Source organism: Gambusia affinis, linkage group LG12 (genome assembly GCF_019740435.1).
Source record: "Gambusia affinis linkage group LG12, SWU_Gaff_1.0, whole genome shotgun sequence".
Taxonomy (NCBI): domain Eukaryota; kingdom Metazoa; phylum Chordata; class Actinopteri; order Cyprinodontiformes; family Poeciliidae; genus Gambusia; species Gambusia affinis.
Window position 1 is genome coordinate 12,799,435 of NC_057879.1, and position 27,600 is coordinate 12,827,034.

The 27,600-nt window shown below is 37.3% G+C and overlaps 1 protein-coding gene across 3 annotated transcripts in view; it reads right to left on the reverse strand.

Moving 5' to 3' along the window:
• Positions 1-27,600, reverse strand: part of LOC122841089 (ephrin type-B receptor 1) — a 171,970-nt gene that overhangs the window by 33,188 nt on the left and 111,182 nt on the right. For 2 of the 3 annotated variants that reach the window (XM_044134091.1, XM_044134089.1), the window contains exons 5-8: positions 25,172-25,507; positions 14,112-14,236; positions 5,295-5,457; positions 100-208 (exon numbers count right to left, since the gene is read on the reverse strand). In XM_044134091.1, the coding sequence (XP_043990026.1) occupies positions 100-208; positions 5,295-5,457; positions 14,112-14,236; positions 25,172-25,507 (733 nt within the window). Of the gene's footprint in view, positions 1-99; positions 209-5,294; positions 5,458-13,159; positions 14,001-14,111; positions 14,237-25,171; positions 25,508-27,600 lie in introns of those variants that run through there. The other variant, XM_044134092.1, reaches the window with a different exon arrangement.

Genomic DNA, 27,600 nt, shown 5'->3' on the forward strand with positions numbered 1-27,600 from the left:
ATATTTTCAGCTTCATAAAGCATCTCAGTGACAGCAGTAGCATGAATACCACTTTTCATATTTTAGTACAAAAGAGAAAATAAGGCAATCTCTGGTTACCTGCTGCACACGATGGAGATGGCAATAAGCGAAACAATAAAGACCACTCCAGCAGCTGCTGACCCCGCAATCAGAGGAAGCTGTTCCCTCAGCTCAGACTTGAAGTCGTCTACACAAGGAGAGGGTAGAAGGACATGTAATGAAAATGAAATAAACTGAAAATAATACATATGTATGCACACTGTTTATTTATCATATATACAAATATAGCTTTTCTTTTTTTCTTTAGTAAAAACTAGAAAAGAGGTAGCAAGACACATTTTTAACTGATTTAAATTCTGCTGAGAGGTGCTTACGGAAACCCTGTTGTGTTTGACTAAGAAAGAGAAAGGGAAAAAAATAGCAACGCAAGCAAACTTGAGAGCGAACAAAGATTGAGGGAGACCTTACAATATTCTCTGTTGGTGTATGTGTCATAAACAAGTGGACAAGGAAACAGTTGTCAAAATCTTGGCTTTACAATTGTTAATAGAAAGCCATTTACTGTCAGTCATCCACTATTTTATTTTAACTAGTGTTGACTGTGGCAGATCTGGAGGACAACCTAAAAGTGCAAAGGCAGCAGAATCCTCAGCTATCTTTTTGCGTGTGCCAGTCTTTTTGCAACTTTGAGACCCGGAACACAGTCGTTAAAGCAAAATCACAATTTAGCATGCTGAAGGCAAATCAGCAGCTTCTAAATCCCATCCCCCATGCAGGACGGATGCATTGGATTAAAGTGATAAAGGGAGACCTAATGCATTTTGGGAGTAGTGTGAGAGATGCAATATGTGAGGGAGCTCAATATGACATGAATTGGTTGCTTTTTTGACTTGTAAGTTTGTCAAGAATATTTCAATAAAACATTGTGGATAGCTTTTTGCAGTTTCCCAGCACTCTTTCTATTATGTTTTGATGCATATTCGTTGTGAGAGGTCTATATAAATCTTTCTGTTGAGAACACCAACTTCCCTTGACAGTTTGAAATCACGCAAAAGGCTCTTTCAGTGGTAAATATGTTCCAATAACTACGAGACGTACTCCTAGTACAAGGAGATAAAATAAAATCTCTTTCTTAAATGATCGGTCAAGTTTCTTCTATGACTTTGTGTGTCCAGAAGTAAAGAGAAAATAATGAAAAAGTGTACAAAAATGTCCTGGCAGGAGGACACAAAGGATTAAGAAATATATTTATTGGAAGGGAGACCAGGCGTTTACTTCATGAGGAAATGAAGCGGTTTGACGGCAGAAGAAAAGACTGGTAAGAGGGGCCAGGAGGTGGAGGCGTGGGTGTTATCGTCGGCTGTCCTCTGGTGCCTGCTGCTAATTGCCTTGACGAATGTCGTGCTATGGCAACCGGCCAAGGGATGAACCATAAGCAGCATGCGCGAGTGTGAGGTATGTGTCCCCATGTGTGACTGTGTGCATGCATCTAAACTCACACTGTTAAATGTTTGAGAGAACGCTCATTTGTGAAGAGAGGGTGAATAGAGGGCCTACGACTGTACCTCCACATCTGCTCTGCAGAGGTAAATAGCCAAAATGATAAACTCTGTCACCTGACAATTTTCTCTCTGTTAAGACTCAACTGTGGCATAAAGTATTATGATCTTCATTACTAATAATACTTCCATATCTGTCAAGCTTTGGATTTTAAAATAAAAGAAATTTGCCACCGCTTGCTGTGAGCTATCCCACCTTCCCAACCAAGGTCCAATGTCCTTTACACTTTAATACACGTTTACTAGAAATCTAAAATACCTGTCAACTGGGCCGGATTTTAGCAGGGGCTTACCGGGGCTGCAGCCCGGGGCCCCGGCATTTCGGGGGCCCCGAAGGATGTTTTATATTTTTGTGAATGGATAGTGTCAGAATGTAATCAATGACTACCATGATTTTGACAGCACCGATGAAAAATGTTCCAATTTGTTCTGGCAAACGTCCATCTTGAATTCTTGCTTGTTATTGGTCCACTTTTGACGCATCTTACGCATTGGGGAGGAGGAGCGTCAAGGGAATATTATTTTACAATGGCGGATAACAGGAAATATGACAGCGGAGCGCAGAAAAGAAGGAAGAGAAAAGAAAAAGAGCATCGCGCCAAAGAGGCGACAAACAAAATGCCTAAATTGACAGGCTTTTTTTAAACCTGTTAGCGGAGATGGAGCAGAAACATTATTATCCCCGCTCCTCAAACCCTTAGCTATGCTAACACCGGCACTAAGATCCCGCCAGAACCTTTAACCGTGACTGAGTCGGTGGCTGGACTGGCGTCTGTGGAGTCAGAGTTGGTGGAAGCGGGATCTTCTTCCGCAGATGGAAAGACGACTGTGGATCCGTACAGTACCGATCCGGCGCATTGGGGGGAAATTGACGAGTCCGTGCGAGCTTACTGGGCTGAGCGAGGACCGGAGAGCTGTCAAAATATGAATGTTGGCTTTCAAGCATCAGAACGGGTGTACAAGCATCAAAAGCGTCACTTCTCCAAATCTCACTTTAAACGCAAGATGTTAAATGGTGAGTACATCGAAAGACCGTGGCTGCTCTACTCTCCATCCACCGGAGCTGCATTTTGTTTTGCATGCCGCATTTTCAGAAATGCTAATACTCAGTCAAACTTTGAAACTGGTTTCAGTGACTGGAAGCACGCAACTGAACGCAAATGCCTAAACTTTAAAAAATCCTTCAGAGGGCAGCACTTTGGACTTACCTGGGTCAGGATATTTTCTGAAAACTACAGTATGCCTGATCTCTTTTTTCCAGAAGATATTGTTTATATCCATGTTCTGTCTGACTGGCAGAGAAGCACTTTTTTGACATTTATTTCCTCCACTATTTACCAAGAACTTTAAAACCAAAGAAAAAGTTTGAGTTTTGATATATTCCACTTGTACTTATATGGACTTGTAAATGCTGGGGATATTTGTATAAATATTGTTTTACTCGCTTTGCTTTGTAAAAGTAGATTTGAGCATTGCACTTTCTTGCACTCAATCTGTTTTATAGTTTGTGTTGAAGTCCAGGCAACAATAACTATTCAGTGATTTTATTTTGTGATGCAAGCATCATATTCTAGTTTCAACCCCAACATGTGGTTTAGTCTTTCTAGAAAAGAGTTCAGAGTTGTTTGTTGTTTGTGACAACTGGCTTATTAAAGTTGTAAGTTGTCAAAACTTACTGTTCGGTCATTTTCTGTTCATCCTCTAAAACAAAACAAACACATACAAATATATATATATCTATATATATATATATAGATATATATATATCTATATATATGTATATATCTATATATATCTATATATATAGATATATATATAGATATATATATATTGACTCTAGCCCAGGGGCCCCCATCCTGACTCCAGCCCAGGGGCCCCCATCCTCCTAAATCCGGCCCTGCCTGTCAACCACTTACAAATTACAATTAGGAGCTCTAAATCCTAATTTTGCTGATAGGCCTACCTTTATTGTTCTTGAAAGGCTGTGGACATTGCTGGGTATGCCCACAGCCTGAATGAAAACTCAAAAGGGAACTTAAGCACATTTATTTGCTTTACGTATTCATAAACTATAACTATATGACATAATCCCTTGGAGTGTTATCTTGAAGGGATTTATGCAGCAATTCTGAATTACTGCATTAATGCGCCACGGTTTGGAGGCAATCAGCCTATGGCACTGTATAGGTGTAATGGGAGCTCAGATTGCTTTGATAGCTGCTTAGAGATCATCCGACTTGTTGCATATGGTATCTCTGGTCCGTTTCGGAGCAGTCCAGTTCCTTTCTCCTTAGTCCAGGTAAGACGCCTCTGGCGTTGCCTCTGATTCAGGAGAGGCTTGATATGGTGAATGCAAATTTGTAGCCCATCTAGTATTTGCTCATGTGTGTCTGGAATGGATTTCACTTGGCAGTCCTCCCAAGGTGGCAGCCCTCTCAATTGTTGGGGAAACTTTTACTACACCACGTCTTCCTTCTGCTCAATTTTCAGTTAACATGCTTGGGTACAGAACTCTGTGAACAATCAGCTTCTTTAGCAATGACCTTTGGTGGCTTACCCTCCTTGCGAAGGGTATCGATGACTGTCTCTTGCTCATTTGTCAAGTCAGCAATCTTCCCCATGATTATGTAGCCTATTCATTTCATTCAATACAAAGAAAAAAAATTCAATACAAAGAAAAAAAAAATTGTTAATTAAAAATGAATGACCCAGAGTGAGTGACCATTTAAAGCCTCAGGAAGCCTCTGCCGATGTTTTGAGATGATTAGATAATTAGGATGTGATGCCATAAGTTTCCATTCCAGTGACCTTTTTCACAATATTCTAGTATTCTGAGACACTGAATTTTGAGTTTTTCTTATCTGTAAGCCATAATCACCAAAATTACTACAAGCAAAAGCTGGTGAATATATGACTCTTTGTGTGAGGATTCTATCTATAGTTATTTTCTAAGGTCACTGGTACAAAATATTGCACTTTTTTGAGATGTAGTACAATGTGGAAACATCTTTATAGCCTCTTTATGCATTAGGAACTCTGGCCATATCAGAGATTAGTGTAGTCTTCTAGTAAGTAAGAGTTATTCAGACAGACTCAGGCTGTTTTGGTTCCAGCACCAAAATCCCCGGCTGGGAAGCTCGTGAGGAATTGCTCCACTAACCTCACCAAATCTATTCACACCCTTTCTGGAGTGACACTAATGAACATAGCTCCAGATACTTGCCAGCTTACCAGGTGTTTCAGCCCTTTTCCCTTGCCAACTGCCCCCTGCCTCTGATGCCCAGAAAAAAAAAGAAAATTAATCTAATCAACCGCTAATCAGAGCTATGTATTCTAGTACAGTTCTCCGGTAACAGAAGGACATGGTAAAAAAAGCCCCAAAAACAATTAGCGAAGCATTTTAAATGAACCACAGTTAGCTGCACAAAGAAAAGATACTCTGCATTCTTCATGTTCATAGCTCCCACACACACTTACATCTGACCCTGAAGGAAATCAATTTTGCTGTGGAAATAGAAGTGCAATCAAAAACTGTGTTTTTCCTTCCATTTCTCCTGCTAATAATAATCCAACACCAAACACAAAGAGGTGTCCATGGGTGCTAGCAAGAAGAGGGTGTATGTGTGTGAGTAAAATGAAAAAAAGAAAAGAAAAGCAGAGCAGAACAGAGAGATGAGCAGACAGAACTGATTCCTCTGGCTCCACAGTCTTTACCATCTGTGAGGGTTTGGAAGCACATCTTGCTGCTGTATTTGCCAAATCCAGCCACAGTCCTTGCCCGCACCTGTACCACGTAAACTGTACCCGGCCTGAGGCCCTCCACACGTGCAGTGTTGGTCTGGCTGCGCAGCACAGTAGAGTTTATCTCTGCATGATCCTGAAAGAAGCAGTGAACGCAGAAAACATTAGCGATTACTTACTGCACAAAAGTCACACTATCAATTAAGAAATAAAGGTCAATTTCCATCCTAAAATGAAAGTTATGGCTGGAAACTTCACCAACAATTGAGCATCAAGGAAATAAATTTGACAGTGGTCTCCTTGAAATTATTTATGTTTTATAAACCTAAGATCTGACAGAATTGGCTTCTAGCAACAGTCGTTAATGTGTGGTAGTTATATATATCATTGTTGTGTGTGGCTAGAGGCTAGTCCATGCTAAATATCGTGCAATTTTTTTTAAATAATTTTGTGGCTTTAGTGGCCTCCATTCACAGCAACCAGACAGGAAATTGGCAGGGAGAGAAGGTCAGAAACTATACAGCAAATGTATTAGGAATTGAACAATAGCTGGTAGAATAGTTTATTAGATATTTTTGCAATTATTAAATTTTTGTTAGGGAGATTAATGTATAGTGCTCCAATGTAGTGAGGTAAGTTTTTCCAAGTTACACAAACAAACAACCAGCTAGACAGAACAGACCAAATCTGGTCTGGCTCTGGTCTATCTAGTTTACCCTGTTTAATTATTTTTTTCCACAGCACAGGAATCAGCTCCCTTATTGGAGAAGGTCTCTTAAAACAAGAGGACCTATCAGACAAACAACAACATATTAAGCTGTACTTAATGCATATGCAACATGTGAACATTTTGTGAAGCCTTAGAAAGAGAAAGACAGAAAGGCATGAAAAAGAGAAGCAGGGAACCTTTAGAAAAATACTTAACCTTTACTGTAGCGTTAAGGTAAAAAGTAAAACATAAACATGGGCATATTTGTAATCTGACATTTATTCTAAGCGAAAAAGCTGCTGACTACCTTAAACACTGCACTACCAAACTGAGAAATATACATAAGCAGCTTGCTAATGAAGGTACTGGGCTTTTAACTACATTCAACTTTTTCTTTTATGGTGTGTGTTTTTTTTGTATTTTTTAAGTAAAGACAGTGAAAACTGTCTCGGCATTTAATAGAAAGGCTAAATATTTTTTTTTAATTGGAAGAAGTTCTATAAGTTATGATTTTTAGTGTATTGAGGGGGTGGCTAAATGGAAGTCCGGCATAAAGAAAACATCTGAACAATACAGGGCCTCAAGTTGCAGTGTGGACTACAGAACCTAAACCAACCACAGAAATGATAGTTTCCTATTCATCCAATAACACACATGTAAAATATTAGAACCTGACTAGCCTTTTTTGTTAGGCTGTTTAAAGCATGCTGACTTTTAAAAAGCTGCACATAAATTGGCATGCTACTCAAGTACACTGAATTATTCAATAATGTGCACAAATATAGGTGCAGCCACCTTTTAATTATAACTAATGTCTGAAAAATAGTCTTAATTTCATTTCCACGCTCAACAGAGAGAGTCAGACAATCTGCTGCAGAGAAGTTTGAGACTTGTTGGAGGTACAGAATCTGCTATAGGGGATCAGTAATAACTTGGGGCCTGTCACAATCCCGTAACGCAGAGTGAATATGACAGCCAGAAAATAAGACTGCACCTACACTACACCCACCATTGCAGGCCACTGATGGCTGCAATGCAGACAAACTGGAAAGGGCGGCTATGAGCAAAACGCTGTACATCCCTGTGTCACTAATTCTGTGTAACTACAAGAAGTCTTTATTTTAAACTGAACATTGTTCAGTGTTAGAACTGTGCATTTTTGCCATCATGTATGAATGCTTAGAAAAAAAAAAACCTGGTAAGGAATAAGAAAAGGGAGAAGAGGAGGGGGTACATGGAGGAGATGGAAGATGGCAGGAAGCGATAAGAAACTCGAGGCAGTGGCAGCCCACACTGAAATCATTATCCAATCTGATTGGTGTAATTGAATCATTCCGGTTGCTCCATCACTAAGCAGACGAGGTAAACATGGCTATGGGATCTGCTTCCATCCACCTCCCGCACACACATAATGATGTGCGCAATCACATTAACTCTTATTGGACACTTTGGGCTTGATGAAGACAAATGTTTGGGCTTGGGATGTGGGGGCATCACACCAGCAGGATTTCATTCTGTCAGTGAGAGGAAAAACATATTTATAAATGGAATTCTGGATGTAACTGGTTTATCGAGTTTAATCATTAATGTACTTTTCGGTCTTGAGAGCAAGCAAACTGTTTTCAAATTGCTGTATACAAACACTTATGAGAAGTGACTTCATAGTAACAGCTTTTTTTGAAAAAAGTGCACCGCACCAGATTACCCATGAGAGACTGAAACCCCTGCCATCAAATCATATGGTCCCAGCCATGGATGAAAGCACACAGACCCCTAGGGGTCAAAATTTGCCTAGTTCCTCTTTGCCTTCACCAAGCCACACCCCCATCTGTTGAATATGAATGCAGAACAGGTGAGCAGACAGATGGCAAACCGCCAATGGGTGAGCTGTCCTTTGGGAAAGAATGAGCTCAGAATGGCCTCTTCATGCTGCCTGTCAAAAGGAGATTATGTCTCACGTACACACATACACACACATCTGCCACATAAAAAATAGCTAGCATTTGGCACACCAGCAGGTTTAAAGATAGCCAATGGAAGGCCTTGCCAGGAGGAGCTTCCAGCTATGAGAGGTCCTTCCCTGCTGCCAGTCAATTGGGGATTAAGAGGACCACACCCCAACTTACTAAATCAAGAGTAAGTTGCAGGTGGGAAGGCAGATGGCGGAGCAGCCAATCAAAATCATTGCCAGAGGTGACAGACAGAAAGCACTGTGGGAAATGAAGCATTCAGGAAAGTGACAGAGCCATAACATATGATGGTTAGTATTACTATCGAAGTATCTTTAAATGCTATCTGTGAACAGAAATGTGATAATTAATATTTAGGTTTGAATACGATTGTATGTACTCTACGAAACTTTAAAGCAGCCATTCTGTGCTTTGCAGGTTTTACATTCTTTCATAGAAATGTGCTAATTAAACATAAAAAAGGAAATAAACTGCAACTAAATTGCTCCTGGAAACCTTTACATCTTCTTACATATAGATGTTCAACAAATCCATATTACTACAATTAGAAACGCAAGTTTTGGTTTTATTTATTGTTAATATATAACACGCAAACCTAGAACTAGTACCACCAGAAAAGCCCTGATTTTCACAAACCTAACCATTGAAGTGGCTACATTAAATTTAATTTGGTTTAATGTACGTAGAATAAGATGTTACCAGTGGAATGACATGTATGGAACATTAACTGCACAGTAAAAAGTAACTTTAGGTCACATATAACAGTATACAAGAATATTTTTCACCTGACAACTTTCATGGAAACCCTGAAAAGATAGATGAATACAATTAGATAGAAACATCTAGAACAAAAGTAATAGGTGATAATGCCAGGTCCAGTGGTTAGGTGTGATGTTTTTTTATTTTTTCTCTGTAGAGAACTCATGACTTCCAGCCATCTCCTGGGCACTCAAATAATTCTTCAGCATATTTCCAATGTCTCTGCCTTCAGCAGACCATCCATGATCAATGATCGTATTCCCTTTAGATGTGTCCTTGTTCAAAAGACCAATTCATCCCAACCAAAATCCTCTGCACTCAATTCAACAGAGGTGCCAAAACCTGTTTCACATTCATCTTTTGCTTCTTGTTGATAGTTCCACCATCTGAAAAGTATCACTGAAGCTTTACACCACTGTTCATACCTTCATGCAGATAAAACAAAAGATTCCCCTTGCTGCAATATTAGGAGTGACATAAAGGTTTCAGAATTTATGAACATTTTGCCACTTTAAACCATTTTAGAGCAATATCTGAAACAAATATATCTTATCAGCTAATATTTATGTACTGTGATTTGTTAAAAAATATCCGTCAGATCTTTGCATTGCAACTCAATTACTATAGAAATGAACAAAGAGCGACGTGACAGCTCAGTAGCAGCATTTTGCATTGTTTCTATGAAGTACAATTGAACCCCTTGGCGATTTTTGGTATACATGGTCATAACTTCTCCTTTTATGTCACAAAAATTCCATAATTGAAGAGCTTTCAAAGAGGGTCATACATTGTGATTGTCATGAAATATGAGTCACTGGCAGCTCATTTTGGGAGTTGGGGGAAAAAATGACCCAGTGCTGCTTTACATGTTAAACACAATGAGGACATGAATATTTAAATGAACCCAATGCAAAATTCTCAACAGCGTGTTAAAGCTTACTGGTTACTTTAGAGATATTATTTATTTATTTATTTTTTTTATAGAAACCACTGTTGGCAATTTTTTATTTTTATTTTAGGACAGTAACAATGTGATCAAACAGAACTAGAAGTATAGTGCATTCAGATTTTTTGTATTTTTACTCCTTTTTGGAATCACTGAGTGAGCAAAAGCGTTTAGCCTTTCCGTTTAGGTCTGCCAGTAAAATGTTTTTCTTTCAACTAATCTTAAACTGGCAATTTGTTTAACAAAAAGTGTCATTCCTGTCAGACATTTGCTTTCGCACAATCTGCTGTGATTCTTTTCAAAAAATCGAGTTAAATAACTGGTTTTGTTATTATATGTTTCACTTCATGATCTGTGCAGTAATTTGTTTGCAGAAAGGCAGTAAAGATAAATAAAAGGATTATGACATTGCTGTATGACTAGCTAGTTGATTCTAAATGGTTGCAGCACTGCTGTAATTCTAAGGTTTTTTACGTCATCACTAATTTTATACAGATCATTACAACTGAAGTGATCTGGCTTTTTAGGCCATGGTGACTATGAAGCTCTACAGGGAAATACTACATATTACTTTCTTTCATTTTCACAGTTATAGTGAAATCTTTGTGGCATTTTATCAGTTGAAAACACATCTCTCAAAGTCACCACTTTAATAAAGCCCTGTGAGACATTATATCTGATTCAAAACTAAAAGCTGTGTCATATTGGACAAAAAAAATGAACTTTTATTGTAATAGATGTGTGTATGTCTCTGTGAGTGAGAATCTTACTTGTGTGTCTGTTTTTCAAAAATTGCCAACCAACCCAAAATGCACAGCATGGCCACTTGGCGAAAGGACAAACATGGTGGGATACCATGTGTCCTCTTCACAGGCTCAAACAGTTGCATGCATGCAAATAACCGGCACACACAAAGGCAAACTGAGGAGTTTATGAACACAAATTCTAGTATTTCTAGTTTTGTAAAACAAAAATAGCTGTTGAAATTATCATGTCATTATCAAACTGCGTACAATAAAACTAGCTAAAACCCTAATAAAGTAGAAATGGTCTAAACTGATATTTAAAACCTACAAATTCTGTCTTTTTATCTTAATTTAGCGATCGTATGTCTATTAAATGTGAATGCATTGTCTTTTTTTTCAAGTTAACTTTCTTTAATTCTCTTTAATCTTTAATATTCTTCCACATAAAATAATTCTTTACAATTATTTGCATATATTCAATGTGGGAATAAAAACAAAGAGGGGAAAAAAGTGAGCATACACAAAGAAATGTGAAGACTTTGGATTGGGGACTGTCATGTAGTAAAAAAAGAACAATATTCAGAGATGGACTTGTCCCTTAAACATCTACATGTATCCACAAAATGTTGTCAGCTTGAGAATTGCAGAAAGTAAGTACATAAAGTCGCCTTTTTAAGTGTGTCATCACTAATTGTCTACAAAACACAGGGGAGAGTTCATTGTGCCCAGCCCGTAAAACCTTGGATTTTTGCTTGCATTCCCTAACACAGCTATATGACTTCCCAATTGTCAACCAGAGTGGATCCACCTGCACTTCTGGTGGGTTTTGCACATACACAACTACACCCACTCATACCCAGCTATATACACACGCACACGCATGCACCCTCTTCGTGACACCGTCAGAGCTGTCGGCAACCAGAGCGGGTGGCTGCTCTGCTCCTGCCTAATGGAGGGCCTGACCTCCACTATGTAGACTTATTTCCTCCCTCCCCAAATTTTCAGGCAACTAGATGAAAAAAAGGAAGAGAAAAGATAGGATGAGATGTCCCCCCTTTCTTTTGAAAGGGTTTAAATCATTTAATCTTGCTGTGCAATTTAAGGTCCTGGGAACACTTACTTTGGAATAAGTAGGCAGCCTAAAGAAGAGAGAGGCATCTGCTGGGTAAACACCTATTAACATCTAGTTAAGATTTCAAGTTGAAAAACGGAAATTTGTCTTTTACTACATTTTGTGCTGTACATTGATGTAACAGACCACACATAATGATATTAATAAGATAATAAAATTGCAAGTTGATAGTGAATAATCAAAGTATTTACATTCCCTCACCTTTTCCATGTATTTTGTCATGTCAAGGTATATTTTAATAAGAATAAATTAACACACAATGTGGAATGCATTTTTATTCATGGCCCTCTACTTTGAAACCCTGAAAGAAAAAAAAAACTGTTATCAATTCTCAATGCTCATCTAATTAGTGAATACAATGTGGAATTTAGTAATTTAGTCCTAGTGCGGCTATTTATAAAGCCCTTAAGAAGTTTGTTAGAGAATATTAAGGTGCTTTTCCACTGCCAAGTTGCACTCTAACCGATTAATCTGCGGTTTGGTTCAACCCCAGTGGTGAGCATCTCCATTATGTATCTGTTTTTTACTATTGTGGCCGGGCTGTGAGAGTGCAGCAGTTGTGGTCAACTCTCTGCTGATGTTTGCGGAGATACTCAGCAATGGAAAATGTCCAGGTTGCGGTTTTGATAGACTCAAATAAACCTAAATATTTAATTTCTTCTTATAAAGACTAACTTCAGCTGATTATTTCACAATGCATATAATTATAATTACATTATGGCACTTGACCATACAGGTCACTAAATAAATAAGGCATGTGTTTCTGGTGCTGATAGAGATTATTAAACTCACAATTATGCTCCTCCACACTGAACAGCTCTCTGACAGCATACAGCATGTCTGTGGTCCACAGCTAAACCATAATGTTGTTTGGGGTTTTCAGTGACATAAATCAAGATCCAATCATTGCATGCCCTCAGCTGTCAATCAAATCCCTTCCACGCAGTACTCGGCTTGGTCCGGCTAGTACTAGCTAGCTAGCATGAAGTACTAAGACCTGAGAACAGCCATGCAGAGCCGCTCTGGATCTGCTAATGGAAAATTAATCTGGTCACAGGAATGAAAGTATTTACAGCGTGATATTCCATGTACAGTGAGCTTATTGATGAAACATTACAACTTTACATATATATATATATATATATATATATATATATATATATATATATATATATATATATATATATATATATATATATATATATATATATATAGAGAGAGAGAGAGAGAGAGAGAGAGAGAGAAAGAGAGAGAGAAAGAAAGAGAGACAGAGGGAAAGGGATGGAGACACATTTGGTGCTTAATCAGGTATAAAAACACATCTCTGACATCTCCGTCAGGGGTGTCTGGCTGAAGGAAAGTCTGTTTAGAATGTGTGAAAAGCCTTGTCAGATCCAAAATACAGAGTGTCAAAAGAGGACCACCAAAGGGGAAATCTCATCTCGACAGCCCAGTGTGTCACAAAGCAATCACTTTGACTCACCTTCTGTGTCTTACTCACTCTCACACGGTGGAACGTTTTCTACACAGATAAGACATTTCAAGTCTGGAACAAATAGGGGGTGATGTAGGTACATTCAGCATGGAGCACAGCCTCAGTCATCACCTGAATTATCCCAGTGCAATTAGCAATCATGTCCCTGATAGTTCACTAATTTGTGATTATGCTGTATTTATCTATTTGTTTGAGGAAGCTCTAAACTAGACATCAGGTTTGATTGATATTCATGAGGTAACATGGGCCATGTAAGTGGTATTTACATGACACTGAGCTGCCTGGTGGATAAGGCTTGTCAGAGCCATGGCAGTCAGATTCAGCTCCCTGAGCTGTGAAACCTCAGAAAGGAAAAACAATATAGAAGGCCTATGATTCTGAACGCAACATCATTTTTAAATGACAATTGTTTCTTGTCCCAATAGGAAATGTTTAACGTGACAAAACTTTTCTAAGCTGGCACTGAGAAGTCTCAAAAGAGTTCTAGAATGATAAAGACTGGCGAAAAAAGAACCTATGCATGATTTGGCTTTTTATGGATCTGCTTTAGAAAGACAAACAAGTCCAAAAACCAAAATGCTGAGGCCTCCAGTATCTGAGTTTTATTATGTTCGAGGCCTTGGGAAAAGCCTACAGGTCAATACTAAAGCAGCGTAGTAAACGAAGGGTAGTGCTGGTGACTTAATAAAGCAGACGTATTGTGTGTGAGGAGACAGGTCGATGCGACTCCCTCCAGACCCAATGCATTTTCACAGTAGGACAGGGTTACTGCACTGTGCAGAATGGGCCTGGTGCAGAGGTCAGTCTTTTCACTTCATCAGCAGCAGAAACCAAAGAACAGTGGGAGAGGTGGAGGGAGCGAAGGGACTGGACATATTATCAACCCAGGGGAACAGCTTGCAGATATCCAGGGGCTTAGATTCTACAGCATCACATGTAACATAAACAACATATGAAGAGCACAAGTGAAAGAAATTCAACTGGAAAATAAATAAATAAAACACTCATGTAAATGTACACTCTTGCAGCTTACCTTCTCGTAGTAGCGCAGCTCATAGTCAAGGATGATGCCGTTGGGTTGCTCTGGTTGAGGCCATGATAGTGTGAAGCTGTTCATGGTGGAGCTGATCTGGTGCATGATGGGAACAATTGATGGGGCTGCAAAAATTGAAATAGTAAAAAACAGTAAGTACCGTTATTTTGTTCCTCATACTAGTTTCTTTCTAACCATTGCTCCTTTCTTTTTCTTTTTTTCTTGCAAACAAGCTGTCACACCAGGAACCACTACCTCATCATCAGTGGACTGCCTTAGAAACCCTAAAGTTTTACTTCCTTTATATTTGTAAAGCCCTGAGCCAGAAGATAAATGAATGGGATGCTAAGTTGAGTTTTTCAGCTTCATGTTTATTTGCAATTTGTGCTACAGTTTGTGCAACCCTGGACTCAAAGGGTTGTAACAGTCATAGATAAAAGCTAATCAGTAATGTCAAATGTAGGTAATTGTAGGTATTGTAGGTAAGTCATTGATCAACAATTTAAAATGGCTTGATAAAAGCCGTTATAAATACTGGAACATTCCGGCAATGTAGGAGCAAATATTATGAATTTCTTTGCCATAACATATATGGTAGATTTGACTCGTCTTTTAAAGTTTGCATTTGGTCTGAGTTTTAGCTACAAATATAAGGACTCTGCTTGAGTTGTAACCGGAGTACCATAACATTAGTTCATTGAGGACTGATTTAAAATGTAATCTGCTGTTGGGTTGAGTAGGTCTGAATATAGGAGTTGTAATGCAATATATCCAAAGTATAAATCATGTTAATGTTTTCTATTCAGTGACTGAGTGTGCAGCCTTGCATAGCCGTCTGTAGTGACATGTTGCATTTCAGGAGGTCGAGTGTCAGCCTAGCTCTGCCTTATTTAAATAAAATTGAGGTGCAGGTTGCTTTATGCAAAGGAGGGTCAAGCACACTACAGCCTCTGGAGGCCAAGGGAAAACTTTTAAAAGAAACATTTGGCAATCTATGAACTATGGCTATAATCCTGAATATTGTGAAATGTGAGATTATGCATGCAGTAAACCTGTAATTTATAACAATTACAGGTTATAAACAATTAATTGTCACATCCCCAAAAACTGCTGATTCATCATGACCTCATTTGTGTAATGTGAAATGTTACTTGTTAAATTCATGCATTTGTTAAAGATATGAGTAAAATGTAAACATTTTGTGACACCAACGAGAATTTTCCACCTTTCCGCTGCCATACGCCTGACTGCACACATGTGGTCAGTCAATTAATCTAGATACAAGGCACCTTGATAATTTTTGTCCTCTGCAATGTCATTCTATCCAATCACACAAATTATTCAGTACACTTCATTTATGACATATCTCTGTGTTGTCTAATTAATTTGAGTAATAAGGGAATGGGAATAACCAGTTCTAATCATCACAATTATCTGTTTAAACAGTTGTTTAAATGTGCGTTTTTTTGTTGTTCTTTTTTTAAGAATAAATGATAAAATATTCTAAGTAGGACCTTTGCTAGCTTTTATGCACATATTAACTGATGTAATGGAACAGATAAATGAATTCATTTGTGAACATGCCACAACCAACCTCTTTAATGTGCCAAGATCCACTAAAATCTCAAGTTCAATAATGACTTAAAGTTGCATTATTTAATAAAAATACTAGCTTTTTTATATTTAAAAAAACTGTCACTATGGAATTATAGAATGGTATGAGACGGATAAAAAAAAAAAAAAAAAACATATTTTAGACAAGTTTTATACTGCAGCTTTAGACTACATTCTATCCTCTCCTATAAAGCTAATTTGTAAACATATGACCATTTCTGATAAGAATTCCAGTCAATTTCTGTTCTCATAACATTTTGTGTCTTTTGTGTATTTGACTCTTAACAACAAAGGCTGGTTTTAACCCCACCTGATGGTTAGCATTCTTCTGAAAAACTGTTATTAGCAGTCATCAAAGAGACCTTTCATGATAACCCTCCCTTTGTTTTCTGTAGATTATTCCCAGCTTTATGTCTTCCCTTGGCACAAAACTAAAAGAAAAGATCTAAATCCTCTTGTCATTTGGGATTGTTTGTAAATCACATTTTGTAGGGACTTGGACATCATTCTACAACTTTCATTGGGATCAGTAAGTTTGAACGTCATGCTATTCTCCTGCATGGGAAAATGCAAATGTGAAGGAGTGAAAGGGTCTGTTTGTGTGGATTATGCCCCGGCTGCCCTTGTTGGCTCTCACCTCTCGCCCCTCCCTCCCCTCATTTCTCCACACAGCGACGTGAGAGCTGAGCTTTACCTCGGTGCACTCCAGCCTCTCTACTTCTCAGGCTAGTTCACGCTCCACTGACCAGGGTGAGGGCTGCCTGGGCCGCATTATCAATTACCGGCCACAGGCACACTGTTCCTGACAGACCCTGGGGATGGGTGCTCCACTCAGAAATTCTTGCAGTGGGGAAAAGATGCCGTGCGGGGAAGCTCTGTTTCTCTGGCTGCAATTTAGTTCATGCTTTCAGGTGCATAAACAAAGTCTTATTCATTAAGTGTTTCTTTTTATACATGTCTGGATTGAGCCTTGGTTAAATAAAGCAAACTATAAAATGATGCTCACTAATTCACCTATTGCTCCATACCTGTAGAGCTTTAACAGCTAGTCAAAACTTTGTAGGGTATATGTGCAATTGTAATCCTTTTAACAAGACCATGTCAAATAGACGTGTAGCTGCTAATTGGCAACAAAGACAAAGGACATTTCTCTTCGTTAAAGAGGAAGTATTATGTATTTTCCAGGCCCATAGTGCCATTTTGTAGCACAATTACTATGCATAATTCTGTTTATGCATATTTTATTAAAATGCAGTATATATAAAACATTACTTAAATAAAAATTTACTTCCCTGGCAGGAGAAAGCTTTATCGCAGTTTCTCTCCACTTTGCTGATACAGAGTGGTAAATGAAGTCTGCAGACTATGAGCATCTCTGTTCATGTGGGATTAAGTGTTTCACATATTTTACTTGTTTCATCTTTTATGTTTCTATTCAGCAACTTACTGGTTATGTATGTTATAATTTATAAATATGTCTGCTATTAAGAATGAACTTTGATTTTATGTTTATTCAGTAAATATTTAGTAGCTACAGTTTACACAGAAATTGTTTAAATATAATTGACTTTTTATAGAAAGATGGTCAGCCCTGTTCACCATAATCAATAAATTGATCGTTAGTAGATGAATAAGATCAGTCAACTTTAGAATAACTGATTAATTGATCATTTGCACCCCTATTTCAAACACAAGATAACTCTGGCAACCTTTGTCAGCTTCTTGGCAGCATAGTGTCAATGTCTTCCCCCTTCCATGTTTTTTATAGATTTCCTAAATTTAGACAGGAACTGTTGTAACGTTTTTGAACTGCAACCCTGAACAAAACTGAAATGATGCATTATAAATATTTTGATATAGCCCTTTTAATCAACATGGATATCTTGTTAATGTCTCTTACATGAACAGAACTTGTGATTTTGAGATGAGTTGAACAAAATAAAGACCATTCACACGTTTTTTATGTGCCCTCATAACCTACGTGTGACGAGCCTGTCAGAGACAATGTGTTGTGGTTGTATGAGAGTGAGATCCAGCTCAATGAAGCTCGGCTGTCCTCTCCAAGTGCGTCCCCATTGTCACCCTGGGACAATGATGCTGACAGTGATTGGTGACTATGTCCCAAGCTTCTCTCTCCACCCTCAATCCCGCCAATCCCTTGCTCCTTGTGCGCCACTTTTATCTGGCCCCACTTGCAGCCCCTGGCTTTTAATGCAGAGCTTGGCTCACCATTAATCAAAGTCAAAGCCTTCAAGCGTCTGACTTAGACAGAAAGAGGGAAGAAGAAGAGGATGGAGAAAGATGGATCAAAAAAGATGGTGAAAAAATGAAAAAAAAAACTTATTTACATTTGAAGGTTTAATTAACTGTGTAATGCAGATGACAACGTTATCTGACATCATACTAAACTTCTGTTCTCATTATGGAAACCTTTCTGTGCAGCTGCTATAATTTTAATTTAACATCAAGGTTCCAGCATACTGGACTTTTTGTTGTGCATCAATGATTTAGAGTTATATTTCTTTTAAACTGGAAGAACAGTTAACCTAAAATAGCCAACCTTAATGCACAAAAGTGATGCTCTTGCTTTCGGTTGCTTGCAAGTACAGAAACTATAAATTTATGCAACCATTTGCCAACATCAACTGCAAATTTAACATTTACTCAGATCTGTTCATGAATGTGTTCCCATATACGTACACGTTTATGCACATTTCTAAAGCCAAACTACAGAAAAACGTTTTTTTTTTTTTTTTTTTCAAAGACAAATTTTCCATGGTTTCAATAAAAGGATAAGCTTTTCTCCAGTCGGCATAAAGCTGTTAACACCAGCTGAATGGGGCTTATCTGACTAGCAAATAGAGAAATAAACCTTATGGGCGACGTCTTCGAATGAAAGTTTTTAAACCAACAGAGATACTGCGAGAGAAAATGCGTCTCACATTTGTTGTACTCCAAACTAGGCTGAATATCTTCCACTACTTCTTTTGTTCTTTTTGTTATTGAGCTACTTCTGAAATGATATATAAGGCTTTAGTAGTGTTACCCTAAATTTTATGGAATAGAACACCACAAAGAAGTACATATTCTCAAGTGGTCCTCAGTTCCATTTAAAAGCAAAAATCTTTTAAAACAAATTGCATGCATCTGTTTTCAGCACCCCATTTACTCTGATAACCCCAAATAAATTCAGTGAACCTATAGAATCCCTGAGTAGTTTAATCTTTATAGAAGTTTGCATTTAGTTACCGTGATTGAAGATAACCATAAAGAACAAGAAAACATAGGTCAGCTATAACATTATAGAGAAGTCTGAAGCAGGATTAAGTTATACTATAATGTCCCAAGGCCTGAACATCCAACATGCAACATTTCTTGTCACTCTTTTGGGGGAGTTACACTTGCCAATATGCATATTGTCCAATATTCTGTGGATTAAATGTGCCATTTATTTTCCAAAAGTTGGTGGTGGCAGCACTATGCTTATAGGATGGTTTTTTTTTTCAGCAATGACAGGGAAGCAGGTCAGAGTTGATGGAAGGACAAATGGTGCTAGATACTTGGAAATCTTGCAGACAGCCTGTTAGCAGCTGCAAAAGTCCTGTTGGTAGGGCAGCGTTTCACCTTCTAGTGTCATAATGATTCTAAGCATGTCCAGTCAAAGTACCTAAAATTAGTTGAGCATCTGTGTCAAGGCTGGAGAATTAATATTTACAGATGTTCTTGATTAAATCTGAACAAAGAGATGAAAAGGCAACATTTTTGTCTCAAAATATCCAAACTTGTAGAGACATATTCCAAAGGATTTGACGCGAGTAAGTGCAGTAAGAGGCAGTTCTGCAAATTATTGACACAGTGGGGCTGAAAAAAAAAACAAAAAAAAACACTAACCACTCTTTTTAGTTTTACTTGTAAACAAATAAGAAAAAAAAACATTATTTGAGTGAATAAACCTATTTATTATTTTCCTTCAACTTCACAAATATAAACTACTGTTTGTTGGTCTATGACAAAATTCTATAAAATAAAATTAAGTTTCTAGTTGTATCCTCACCAAATGGGAGAAATTTCAAAGGATGTTCTAAAAAACTTTTGCAACTTTCTTTCCTTTTGTAGAATTCCATGATTGAAAACTTAATTCCATTTTAGTTAGTTGCATTTTTGAAAAAAAAAGTATCAGTATCAACTTATCTTAGAGTCAAGTCTTTTTCAACACAACAAATAAAATAGAGACATGAGCCACCAAAAGTTTTTTTTTTTTTTTTACTTTTAGATTCTGTCACACTACCATGAACTAATAGGAATTCAGAGTCTCGTATGAGGAGAGAAGTTCAGTCATGTGCTGTGCTTCAATCAAAGCCATTGGTAAAATGACCGCTACCTTATTAACAGGGGCTCAGAAGGCCAAGCCAGCTATGACTACATAGTAATGCCTTTCTCTCAAACATCTTAAAGACGGATCAGTTCAGCACCAGGGACTTCTCTCAAATACTACAGACTTGAATTATACTTCAAAATCACGTCATACAAGGAGGATTCTGAACTTTTTTACACATATAGGCATACAGTACAGACCAAAAGTTTGGACACACAGTTGTGTCCAAACCTTTGGTCTGTACCAAACTTTTGGACTGTGTGTCCAAACCTTTGGTCTGTACTGTATGTGTAAAAAAAAAATGTAAAAAAAAAAAAAAAAAAAAAGAGAGAAAGGAGGCAATTCACTTTGTAAGCAAATTCACACTGGCTCAAATGTATAAAGACATCAACACCATGCCCATTGTCACTTATTATACAGTATGAATACATCAGAAGTGACATCTGGGTTTAGAAGCATTCAGGTTGACACTTTCTTTTTTTTTTTCTTGCCTGCAGCTAATCTCTCACCTTTTGGATCCAGGAACAGGGGTTAACATCAGTAGAAACAAACATCAGATGAAATAAAAACGGCCCACCAGGAAGCCATGGCAGCTTTCATATGATGAAACTCTAGGACACACTGGGGGATGTGGTGGGGTCTGGAATACCCCTTAAACAAATGTAAACTGGAGAGACAGAATGAATGGTGTCCTGAATATCTCCTAGGGACATGTTTACCTAACATCTCATCTGATTCCAGAGCTCCACACGGTGCATATGTCTCTAATTCATCTGGTTGTTTGGATTTCAGTCGAGTGTGCTGGATCTCACTATCTTCAATATGACCCACTTGATCAGACTTGTCCAAGGCTGAGGACAGCGATGTTTGTCTTTCTGCGGGAATAGCTCTCCAAACCCCAGCCAAGCAAGGCAGGATTGTTTGTAGATATAATTGACATTTCTCTGGTCTAAGAGATGTTTGGCACATAATCTAGGTCAAGAAGGCTGTGCTAGTGAGATCATAGCACTATTGTGCATTAGGTACCTATGTAACTACCTCATATTTGTCTTTCCTTCTTTTTACCATTTTGATGAATTCACTACAAGTAGGTAGTGTCATGTTAAGTCAAAATGCAACAATATGGCATAGAAAAGTTAATTTATTTCTCCTTGGACAACAGATAAATATGACTAAAACTAGGACAGTCATGAATAATCACCTTGCAGGGCGCAGTACATAACCTTTCTGGGGTTGCTTCTCAGACTCTGTGGGTGTATGTATCTCCTAGAGAGCAAAGGGCCATAAATGAACTCCTGAATTACACTATTGATCAGTTTTTTTTCTCAGACAGACACCAGGATTGAGGGCAGTTAAATGGTCTCATTGGTTCATGCTATGTCCACATCAAGGCCGCCCCCTAAACTCCAATTTTCGTCCTCTCACATCTGTAATAACCAGTTTGCTCCTCTGCTCTAATACCACAAGATTAGCCAGCTGAAGATGACGTTTCTCTGCCAACCAACAGCCAACACTGAAGTCAGTTTACCTTACAGAGGTAAACAAAAATGGATCATTACCTTTGTCAGCAGGCTAATATTGAAGAAGCAGTCCAATTTATCTTCTAAATATCAAAATTAATGATGTTTCCAGTTGGAAAAAAAGAAGCAATGATTTTCTTTCTTTGAAATTCATCTTTTAACGTAAAGATCATGATACTGTAGAATCATAAAGCAAGATTTTAAACCTGCAGTTTCTTGCTTTTGTTTGTCCTAAATACTGAAGATTTTTTTATGTTTTCCATGTTAAGATAAAACATCCAATAGTAATTTAACAGAAGGTTCACAAGGCTTAAGAAACACATAAAGTTTTCAGTACTTTAACACCCATGTTTCTAAGGGGCTCATGATATTTTATTTTCATAAACTTATAACATTCGGTATGATAATGAAAAAATAAGCTGTCCTTCATTCATGTAAAAAAGTTGTAGTTTATTTATGTCCATCCAGAGTTTCTACTTTGCAGGGAACTGGTCAAAGACCCCTCTGTATGTTCCAACTTTGAGAAAAGAGGTGGAGTTTTCCTATTAGCAAAACAAAGTTGACAGCACTGATCCAAATAATAATTGCTCTGCTGATTTCTTTTGTTGAAAAAATGGATTTTGTTCACCACAAATAAATATACTCAAATTAAAGTCTGGTTGCTTTTTCCTCAAATTTTCTGTATGAAATATATATGATGCCATACAAACAGGTAAAAGACTAAAAAGATTCCTAAACCAATTTTGACATAAATCTTTATAAACATGTTTTGTTAATCTAAAATACATTCATAAAATCTGCCTCCACAAAGTATCTCTGTCTGGGACAGATTTCTGTCTGACCTAACCCCTCCTGAATGAAAGCAGAATATTCATCCATGCATCTGACTTAGCTTACACGGAAACTCTGTTAAAAAAAAACTCTTTTTTTGCAGTTTAACTTAATATTTATGCCTTAAATAGAGAACATTTCCATAATTTAATACAGGTTCCATTCCTTATTGCTACAGGCCTTGTGTCCCCAAAGAAGGAGAGTATTTTCTGTCAGTTGTTTTGCACATCCTTACCATGAACTCTTTGTATACCTCTGCATTATCAGTTGCCGTCTGCTAAAAACCCCAGTCGAAGTGAGGAACAGTGCAATTACCTGGTGACAAAAGGGCCACATAAAGATGGACATAGGCCTGGAAGATTACTGGAGGAAACCTCATTACTGAAACAGGTCTCAACAATAGGAATGGGGAATGCTCTTTCTACATCTATCTGTCAGGTGTGCTATTAGCCTGTCAAACAGGTACAGTCAGCACCATTAGGCCACCTTTATAGTCAGACCTATTTACCCCCTCATTTTTCCCACTTTCTGCTGTCATGGTCCATGTTTCTGGTAGAAAAAAAAAAAAAAAATCAGCCAGTTTTCTGTTCTGATTTATCTCTCCTCCCATTCCTCTCTGAAGTGCCCATCAGAAAAAGACAAGTGCAGTTGGTCATTATGTTCCTCTGAGAGTTGACGTAATCAAATGTGGTATGCCAATCTCTAGCCAAGGCAAATTTAATTCCGAAATATGCTCCAATCCAAAAAAGAAATCGGGATAACCCAATTATAATTTCTTTGGCCTCAGAGATAAATGCATAGTGTGCTGACTCAAGAATTAAAGCTAAAAAGGGACTAAAATAGAATTTATTTGACATGTGGTATTCCATCACTGGATGGGGCAATATATTCACTCTCCTATGCACAGAAGATAGGGAAGCAGAGTTGAAACCTGATATTTACATATGCTGCATATAAAAAAGCATTTCCCTTTTGCCTGACATTTAGTCAAATTTCAGAGGCCTGGACTTTCATACTAAAAGTTCCAAATGCCTAATGTAGGTCCTGCAATAACTTTGGAGGGTTTTGGAGACAGATTTTAGCTTTGAACAGTTTGCTTTCAGGGTGAACTTGCTTGCACACCCAGACCTGGGAATAATGTCTTTAGCTTGCAGACCTTTGCCTTCAAGTTAAATGACTGAATACAAATTTTTTAGAGAATTATTTATATCCCATATAGATGTAGTGAGTGCTATAATATTATTTTTTAAGTCCTCCTTTTATCTAATCATGTTGTTCACCTTTGTTTTGGTAATCAGGAGCAAACCAAAAAAAAATTTTTAAATTTAAACAGAGCAAAAGGGTAAGCCCAATTTATTCCTCACTAGAAGTTACATTTTCTCATGCAGGAGATTTTTTTTTTTCCCTTTTCTTTCTGTTTCCTACTTTGACGTTTTCAGTATTGGTGGAACTTATATTAAATATCTACTGTAAGTCCAAGCATAAGAAAAAACCACTGCAGCTGTAAGGTATCTAATATTTTTAACATGACACATGATGATGTATGGATGAATGGATAGACAGACCGATGGATAGATGTTTTAGAATTATGGCAAAAGTAAACAGCACAATGCCATTATGGTAAATTACTTACAAAATACTTAAATACCATGTAAAGCCTACCAATATCTAACTATGTTGACTAATGTCAAACATATTTTACTTGACGCTTCTTTTATGTTTACTAGAAGTGTACATAGATAGATAGATAGATAGATAGATAGATAGATAGATAGATAGATAGATAGATAGATAGATAGATAGATAGATAGATAGATAGATAGATAGATAGATAGATAGATAGATAGATAGATAGATAGATAGATAGATAGATAGATAGATAGATAGATAGATAGATAGATAGATAGATAGATAGATAGATAGATAGATAGATAGATAGATAGATAGATAGATAGATAGATAGATAGATAGATAGATAGATAGATAGATAGATAGATAGACTAAATAATTCTTGACAAGACAGTTTATTTATTTAAACAAACTTAGGTCTAAATGTTAATTGGAAGATTAAGTAAGACCATAAATATAAATATTACTGAGTGTAAAGGGATGGCTGCCTCCATCACTATTTTAGAGCTAAACGATTAGGACTGTACATTAGGCTTGTTTCCTTCACAAGATTTGGTGGGCAAAAAGCCCACAAAGGAAAGACCAAAGTAGCAGCGAGCCGATTTTGTCCAGACTAAAGTTATAAAAAGCTACACATTTGGTCCGAGCATAAATTTCACAGCTGTGATGTCAAAGAGGAAAGCAATTACTTTAATCCAGAGAAGGTGGGCTTAGAAAGACTGCAAATATGTACACATCACCTAACAGTCTCCCCTCGCGCTTCACAGCCCTCATCATTTGCTGTGAAGTAGGCATGAAGGCTGCTAAGCCATGAAATGTAACTGCAATGCACATAGTACTAGATTATGCCTTTTGCAGGCAAAATGATTCACAGTAGAACATGTTACCATAATAGAAAATGTGCAGTTTCACAAATGCAAAATGAAATATAGCCAGTACAGTCGTACTGAAGCTGATCTACTGACACATGAAAAAAACAAAATAGAATAAATTAGTCATTCAACTACATCTAGTGTAGAAGTAAATAATGTAGATTCTGTTATTTTCAAAGTGGCAAAAATGATCATGACCGGGAAACACCAGGGACTCACCAGCCTGGTTGGTGGTGATGTCTATGGTGACATGTTGTGCTGGGTATGGGCTCTTGTTGCTGACACCGTTGACAGCTTGTATCTCAAAGCTATAGAGGGTGTGAGCCAACAGGTTACTGATGAAGACCCTGGTCTCTGTCAGACCCAGCTGTCGAGTAACAAAGTCCACATTGTCATCGCAGTGTGAACAGGAGCGTCGGTCCGCTCTGCACTTCTTGCACACGATGTTGTAGACGACGTCATCCCGGCCGCCTGTTTCCCTGGGAGAATGCCACTCCAGGATCACTGAGGTCTCATTCACAATGGAGATCACATTCCTTGGGCTGGATGGAACGCCTGAAAAGACAATGTTTATTTTTTTAATTATTATTTTTCTTTTAGTTTTTTTGTTGTTTTTTTTTTCCACCCCCAGATGTTTACTCATTGATCTAAAAATAGATATACACTGCCATAAATGGATGATATTGTGTTATCTCTGTATACACTTTCTGAACTATAAATATGTTTTTTTATATATTTTTAAAAAAATTATCACTATGTCTTGACAGTATATTATTATTATTATTATTATTATTATTATTATTATTATTATTATTATTATTATTATTATTATTATTATTGATATTATTTCTTTTTAAATTGGTTTTGACACTTTAAGAACATTTTGAGTGAACCTGTGTATGTGTTGCTGCTGTTACACTTGGATTTCCCCTTTGTGAGACAATAAAGGCTGTTTCTATTCTATTCTATTCTATTCTATTCTATTCTATTCTATTCTATTCTATTCTATTCTATTCTATTCTATTCTATTCTGTTTTGTTCTGTTCTACAATATATGCAACGTGCAATGCAATGTGTACCCAGCAATGTAGATTGCCAAGTAAATCATCACCTCATTATCTCTGCCTTGCTGCAGATGGGAGATTTTTTATCTAGTACTTTTGTTCTGGGCATCCATTGTTTTATGCATTGATTTCTGGTGTTACATAAATAATATCTTCATTGTTTGGAAATTTTAGTCTGTGTTTCCAACAGTCTAGTCCTTGCTTTTCTTCACATTGTTTTGCTTTTTTTAATTTCTTTTTGACAAAGAAATGAATGTAAGTACAATAAACTACAAGCTATAAACAATGTACAGTGCTGTTGAATATTTGTTTTTTCTCAGTTCAGTGCCACTGAACTGTAGTCTCTTCCATTACTGTTTTTCTTGCTGTGCTTGGTTCAATAGTTTCACTGTTTTTACCTGGTAACACTTTCCGATTCCCTCTGATTGTGTATAAATAGCCAATAAATGACTGGTTACCTGATAGAATGATGTAAGTCCTAATTTAAATTTCTCAATGCCTCTCACTTTTGTGTCGCAAAACATCGCATTTTAAGCAAAGCTGTCATTGTGCAAAAAGCAAAAATATACCTCATATGTGAAGGAGCAAGGAAAAAAAAAACTGATCTGTTAAATTACTAATTTACAACACTTTAATAAATACAAGTGCTAATATCAAACACTCTTGTGTGATTTCTCTCAATCTGAAGCACAATTGAAATGGTAATTTATTCTACTCACATGCAGAGATTCTACATTGAATGTTCATATTCTATCAAATATTGGTTATTTACAAAAATGCAGTGTTGCATGAAGTATTCTTATCCAAGTGGCTCTGCAAATTCAGGGTTTCATTCATTCTCTTATGGCCCACAGCTGGAGCAGAAACTCAAAAACTATATTCAGGGAGAAATCAAGAAATAATACAACTATTGTTTGGGTTGAGTGCTGGCTTAATATCAGGGTGGATAAGAGAGGTCTTATTCAGCCGCCTGCAATTGCAGTGTGATTCAAAAAGAGGTGAAATCTGCTGAAATGGCAGTGAAGAAATTTGCTTAGCTGAGACTCATGGTCCCTCAGACTGCACAGCAGTAGCTCTTTACTCTCAAATACCACACAAAGCACAAACTTAACAATGTGCCTGTTCTGTACTGCTCAGGACATGAATGAAAAACTCATCTGAGTTTTTCATTCACTAGTTTATCTTGAATAATTCAAGCTTTTCCAACAGAAAAAGACTAACCTGATATCAGCTTAATTTACATTGACTTTAAACAATCTGTCAATTCGAATGCCTCATCTCTCAAACAAACCATAATTTATACATCTGTAACTTTATGTACAATTAATTGTAATATAAATCAAGATTCTAATCAGACTTAGAGAACAGAGTCTTAGCATGTTTGCTTACATTTAAAATATCTGTGTGCATGCACCGTTCCAACTGGCAGTAGCCATTATGAAAAATGGTGATAGCATAAAGAAGAAACATGACACAGACATTACATGTAAACAGTTTTCCTTTTCAAAGATATTGTTACCTTTTGGACTAATAAAACATCCATATTCAGGTGTGATCTGCCAATTCAGCTGCACTGAGGGATAA